Source organism: Eurypyga helias, unplaced genomic scaffold (genome assembly GCF_000690775.1).
Source record: "Eurypyga helias isolate BGI_N326 unplaced genomic scaffold, ASM69077v1 scaffold36561, whole genome shotgun sequence".
Taxonomy (NCBI): Eukaryota; Metazoa; Chordata; class Aves; order Eurypygiformes; family Eurypygidae; genus Eurypyga; species Eurypyga helias.
The window spans coordinates 14,173-20,322 of NW_010233477.1; the positions used below are offsets into that span (position 1 = coordinate 14,173).

Below are 6,150 nucleotides of genomic sequence, written 5' to 3' on the forward strand. Positions count from 1 at the left end.
GTTGGGGCCCCCACAGCTGGATGCAGAACTCCAGGTGGGGTCTTACGAGAGCAGAGAGGGAGAATCCCCTCCCTGGACCTGCCTTCATGGCCACACAGCCCCAGCTCCACAGAGCAGGATTTAAAACCTGAGGCCCTAAAGACCCAGAAACGGGCATTAGGAACCACATTCCTGAAGTAACCTGGCAGGGTGCTGAGGTGCCAGCAAGACAGGGCACCCTCCCGGCCCTGCGTGGCATGGAGCTCCTACGCTACGCTGTCACCTCCTCCTCACCCCTCGCACAGCTCCTCTGTCACTTACCACTCCTGTCAGCAGCTCGTACAAGAGAGCACCAAAGCTCCAGCAGTCAGCCGCTGCGGTGGGCTCCGCGATCCCCCCCACTTCTGCAGAAAGAGCCAGAGGCGTTAGAGCTGGAGGCCGGGAGTGCCAGTGGCTGTGCTGTGCCAGGCACTTCGCGCTGCCTGCGGAAGCCCCCTCCCACCCAGCTGGCAGCATGGGGCCGCGGGGACAGGGGCTGGTCCCTTACCTGGGGCACTGTAGAGCTCTTCCCGCGCCTGGCTGCAGCACTGGGGCTCCACCTCTGTCCACTGGCCGAAGAAGGTGAGACGGACGTGACCTGCAGAGCAGCACCGGGGCCAAAAGCAGGGAGGTGAGGACAAAGCTAGGGATTGCGGTCGGAGCACAAAGCCAACCCGTATTCCCGCGGCTGGGAGCGGCCAGGGCACTGGATCCCTGCCGTGCCCTGAGCGCAGAGGTGCCGCGCACCCCCCAGCCTCCTAGTGCTTGTGCCAGTTGCCCAGCAGGCCCATGCAGCTGGTGAGACTCGTCGGGGGGCTCCAAGCTCAGGGACCTCAGGGCAGGCTGTAGTGAGGAAAGCAGCAGTGCCAAAGGAAGGAAGGTCAGCTTGCCTCTTGCCTCGCTCTCCGCATTTTTCCTTTCCCAAGCAAGCTGTAGCTCTGCAGTTGGTCCCAGCTGCGCAGGAAGGTGCGCTTGGCTTGCACTGGCAGCGGTACCCATGGCTTGAAAGGATGGGCAGGCTCCAGACTACCCTAGTGAGCCGTAGCTACGGGCACGGGAAAGCTGCAATCCCACTAACCTCAGGCACAGTTCAGCTGCTCTCAGCTTACCCATGCTGGGATTTCCCAGGCAGCCAGCCCCGACGTGGGAGCAGGGGCAATGCATTCCTGTGGCTGCGGCCCCTGACCCTACCCCTGCAGAGTCATCTCTGGTAATAACCGCTTGGAAATCCCAACTGAGACTGCACTTCCAGGTTCAGAAACATCCAAACCTCCTCGGACTCCCACCCTCCCCCAAAGCAAACTCAAGAAAGTCCGTGGCCCTGGAAGTGGGGCAAACGGCAGTCTCCCAGCCGAGAGGCCAATCTCCTCCTTCTAGGAGCAGCAGCCGGGGGCACTACCTACCGGCTGCATCAAGCAGCAAGTTCCTGGGGTTGAGGTCCCGGCACAAGACTCCCTGTTGGTGAAGTCCCTCCAAGGCCAGGAGGATTTCTGCTGCCCACAGCTGCACCTGCTCCTCCTTCACAGCCCACGCTCTCCGGCCATGCCCACGGGAAGCTGGAGACTGGCATTGTCCCGAGCGTGGCTGCTCTCTGAGCCGGCCACAGGTCAGGCTGGCTCCCTGCAACGACTCCCGCACCACCGGGTCAGGCCTGTGGGGCTTGCCAGAGCCGGACAGGGCAGCTCCTGTGTGAAGATGCCTCTGACCCGAGGGGGTCAGGAGAGGCTGAGCCCAGGGGACCTCAGCCACTTGCTGAAACGACGGCTCCCTTGCCCATGGCTGGCCCCCTCTCACAGTCTTTGGTACGGGGACAGGTATCTGAGGAAGCCTTTCACTGGCACGTGGTCTGGGGACTTGTTGGGAGGCAGCTCTCTCCGATACGCAGCCCTCGCCGCTGGTTAGAGCATCCCAGGGGTAGATAACCAGGCCCTGGTTGGTAAGGTGGCTGGGGCCCTTGGCTGGAACATGGTCCATGACACCAGAAATAGCCTGGGCCACGCTTACATCCTGCCCTCTGGGTGCAGCCCTCGTGCCACTGGCAGGAGCCAGGCGAAAGCGGCAGTGGTTCCCTGAGTCAGGGTCCGTGGGGTCTGGGGACTGCTCCCAAGGGGTCACGGCATCAGTGTTTCCCAGTCCTCGGTGGGTTGCAGAGCCTGGGAGGCCACTGCCTGTCCGAGCAGAGAAGATGGAGACTTGGCTGCTGCCCTGGGAGCTTCCAATGCCGTTCTCTCTGCCACAGTCCCTCAGGGTTTGAACGGAGTTTGGATAGGCAGAGTCCTGCTGGACACGGTACTTGGAGCGGAGGTGAGACCACAGTGTCTCCCCTGGGAAGCAGAGAGAAGAACAAGTGATGGGCAGAAAACATCCCTGGTTCCCCTGCTGCGGACACAGCCCACTCAGGCACAGGCCAAGGCCCGCATGCTGGGGATGTGACCGAGCATCGTTAATCTCCCCAGCAAAGCTCAAGTCCATGCAGAATACTTCCCAGCCCTACCAGCACATCATGCTCAACACCACACTTCCCGTGGGACCTGGCACGCCAAAGGCTCAGTCCCTCCTCCTTTAGCAGCCCTGCTCTCCCTTTTACATGGTCTCCTTGATCCCAGCTCTGCCACCTCCATGTCAAAGGCCAGCCACATCTTCACACATGTCCCCAATCCCACTGCCATCCCCACTTTCCCATGAAAGCCTTTCCTCCATGCACAACAGCAGTGCTAGAGATCTCCTGCAGCACGGCGCAGAGCTCAAGGGTCAGCAGTGAGACAGAGCAGTGAGCCCACGGCATGCTGACAGGGCTTCCCAGCCTCGGCACATTCAGCTGCTGACTGCCTTCTGCAAACTCGTCCTACAGCAACACATGGGGAGCTTAGGCTGTTCTCCCACACACATCAGCCTTCGTTTGTCATTGCTGGACTCCTGCTGCCGCTCCCTACACATCCATGCAACCAGCAGAGAACAAAGCAGCTCCCTGGGATAGGCCTCCACATTGTCACACTTCCTCACCATGATCTGGGACAAGCCCTAAGCTCGTCACCTTGTTGTACCCAAACTCCAACATACTCCCTTCCCTTTATGTCCTGATTCTCCATCTCCCCTATTTGGTCTGATCTCATAATCACAGAATGGTTAGGGTTGGAAGGGACCTTAAAGACCATCTAGTTCCAACCCCCCTGCCATGGGCAGGGACACCTTCCACTAGACCAGGTTGCTCAAAGCCACATCCAGCCTGGCCTTGAACACTTCCAGGGATGGGGCATCCACAACATCTCTGGGCAACCTGTTCCAATGTCTCACCACCCCCTCCATGAAGAATTTCTTCCTTATCCCCAATCTAAATCTACCAGCTTTCAATTTAAAGTCATTACCCCTTGTCCTATAGCTACATGCCCACGTAAGAAATCCCTCTCCCATGTGGCCTCTTCTTTTGTAACCAAAAAATATTTTATAAAGGTCATATCAAAAGATTGTTTTGTTCTACAACATCCAGGTGAGCTACCTCACTTGGTTTTCCCTCTCCATCACTTTCCTGCCATGGACAAGCAATGCCAGTAAAATGAAGAGGATTTTCTTTTCAAGACACTGGGACCCATCAACCTCTTTACCTCCAGGCATGACCATTCCCTCGCGTGGGACTCAGTGGTCCCTAAGGCCAGTTTGCCCCATGGATGGGAGGCAATGCTGTCCCTACTCACCTTGCACGTGCTCCAGGTGGAGGAAGATGGAGTCCTCACTCACGTAGTAGCACAGCAGCTTGACCATGAAGGGGACCCCATGAGGGATGATGGTCTGTCGCTCACGGGTCTCAACATGGGATTTGGGGAGGCTCTGAGGAGGTACAGGTAGATGGACATTACAGCACAGTAAAGGCTTGGACTCCCTGCACGCTAGCACCTGGCAGGGCAGGATGCCAGCCAGAAAGGTAGCGAGCCATCTGCTAAGTCCCATGGCTACCCCACTGCGTCACCTGCAACGCAGCTCCCTGTCGGCCCCCAGCTGTGACAAGGCAGGGCTCTGCAAAGCTCTGCCAAGGCAGAGCACTCCCCACCTGCGCTGCGGGACCCAGAGGACGCTGCTGGTCCACAGCGGTGCCCTTCCCCCACAGCAGCCCCTACTTCCATCAGATGAGAACCCACCATCCCAGCCCTCTCTCCTCTCCCCTCTGCAACTGATGCTTCTCCCCAGCATGCCAGAGCCTCCTTGTCCAATTATTGAAGAAGTCCCCTATTTTTAGTTCCAAGGGCACTGGGAAATGCGCTGGGACTTGTACTGACCTCACCCACCACCTGTTTCAGGGGTTGACCCAGACTAACACGGGCATAAGGCTTGCCTTGACCACGCACAAGGCAGAGGAATGGATGACCAAGGAGAACCACTTCCCTTCCGATCGCAGAAGATGGCTGAGGCAGCCAAAAGAAGCTTTACAAACAATGAACTTCCTCTCACACTTCCGTGATCTGCTATTTTTTGGTCCTCTCACCTGCCCCAGCCATCGGCTTGGACAAGGAGGCTGTGGCATGACAGGAAGAAGCAGGCAGATGGAACCAAAAACACCCACCTTCAGGATAAAGGTCCCACCAGTGGCCGGATCCTGGACAATCTGCACCTGGGAGAAGTACATACAGTACCATCAGAGGCCATGACTGCTCCCACCCCAACACGCGGCCTACAGGGATGATCCTGGCAGTCAACTCTGGAACAACAAACTCCCACCCAACTAGAGGGCTCTGGTGGTGCTCAAACCCCTTCCCTCAAAAGACAAACCAGAGGTTACGAGCAATGAGACAGTCAGGGAGTAGAGAGTTAATTAAAGAAAGAGGTGGCTCCCACACCATTTTTGCTTCCTTCACAAGGAAAGGTTTCGCACTGCTCCTTCTGGGCTCTGGGGCGCACACCAGGCTGCCCGCCTGGGCCTCGGCAGGAGAGCAGCACCACATCAGCCCTGAAAACTGGGATGTGTGAAGCCAGAGGAGAGCCACACGCCAGTGTGAGTATGGAGACGGTAAGCTACCTTCACTCCAAGATCATGAATTACTGATTAGTCGATTGACCTGTACAGCTCGTCTTCTGACGAAGCCGAGATTATCCATAGGAGTCCACTACCATCATGGTACCTAGGCATCAAGCACGACGCTATGCAAGGGAAAGAACTGGATGCATCCAGCTCCTTGTAAATATCTTGGGAGATCTTGCAAGCAAAAGGCACTGGGACATTAACAGATTTCCCAGCTAATCTCTAAAGGGTCTTGCACCCTTGCCTGCAAGTTTTCCTTGTTGGGAATGGTGCGGATGGTAACCCTCGTGTCCCTTGGTGGGTGCACTGGGGGTTGGCACCCCATCCCAACTGCCAGGACCCTCCAAGTTACACTCCCCTTGGTCCAGCCCAGCCTCACTCCACAGCTGTGGGTCGAGTCATTACCTTATCAATCACTCCTACAACCTTACACCGTCTCAGGTTCTCCACTGCCGAGCTCAGCGTCCTGATCGGCCGGAAGCGCAGGCTGCTGTAACCCTGAAAGGTAGTGAAGAAGAGGATGAGGGACCTAGAGATGCTACTGTCCATGACAGGGAGAAAACCCCGCATTTTCCAGAGCGGGTGGCAGTACTCCCACACTGGTCAACATCCAGGGACACCTCTCCAGCCACCGTGGCTGATTCCTAACATCAGCTGGACCATTTTCTTGGCCAGCTCCTGATTTCTGAGGTTTTCAGGGCAAATTTGCACCTGCAGCAGAGGTAAAATTGCTCCAAAATTTACACCTGGACTCCCTCAACACCAAAGGGATCTGTATGGAAGTAGTTGCTGTTCCCCTCCCATCCTTCTCACCAGGCCCTGACCCTGCCCTGCCTCACTTCCCTCTCCCTTCACTAGCCACCCCCTTCCTACAATGTAGCAAGCAGCCAGCATCTTTGGTTTCCATCCAAATGGGAACAATGACAGGGAAGACAACATTTTTAATTTCTGACAAGGTGGTTCCCCCTGGTGGCTCCAGTCCCATCAAAAATGGCCATTTTCACTATGATGGCCACAAGCTAAACCATACACACTGCAGGGGGAGAAGGGGGCTGTCCTGGGAGCGCCCCAGGCAAGCTGGGACCCCCTCAGCTCTTTGCTCTGGGCAGGGCAGGGGGCTG

At 57.1% G+C, this 6,150-nt stretch overlaps 1 protein-coding gene across 1 annotated transcript in view; it reads right to left on the reverse strand.

The window, feature by feature from the left end:
- Positions 1-6,150, reverse strand: part of RPS6KL1 (ribosomal protein S6 kinase-like 1) — a gene marked incomplete at its 5' end in the record, with an annotated part of 7,291 nt that overhangs the window by 833 nt on the left and 308 nt on the right. Inside the window, 6 exons of the mRNA XM_010161745.1 lie at positions 301-383; positions 527-616; positions 1,422-2,342; positions 3,711-3,843; positions 4,574-4,621; positions 5,435-5,527. Of these exons, the coding sequence (XP_010160047.1) occupies positions 301-383; positions 527-616; positions 1,422-2,342; positions 3,711-3,843; positions 4,574-4,621; positions 5,435-5,527 (1,368 nt within the window). The remainder of the gene's footprint in view (positions 1-300; positions 384-526; positions 617-1,421; positions 2,343-3,710; positions 3,844-4,573; positions 4,622-5,434; positions 5,528-6,150) is intronic.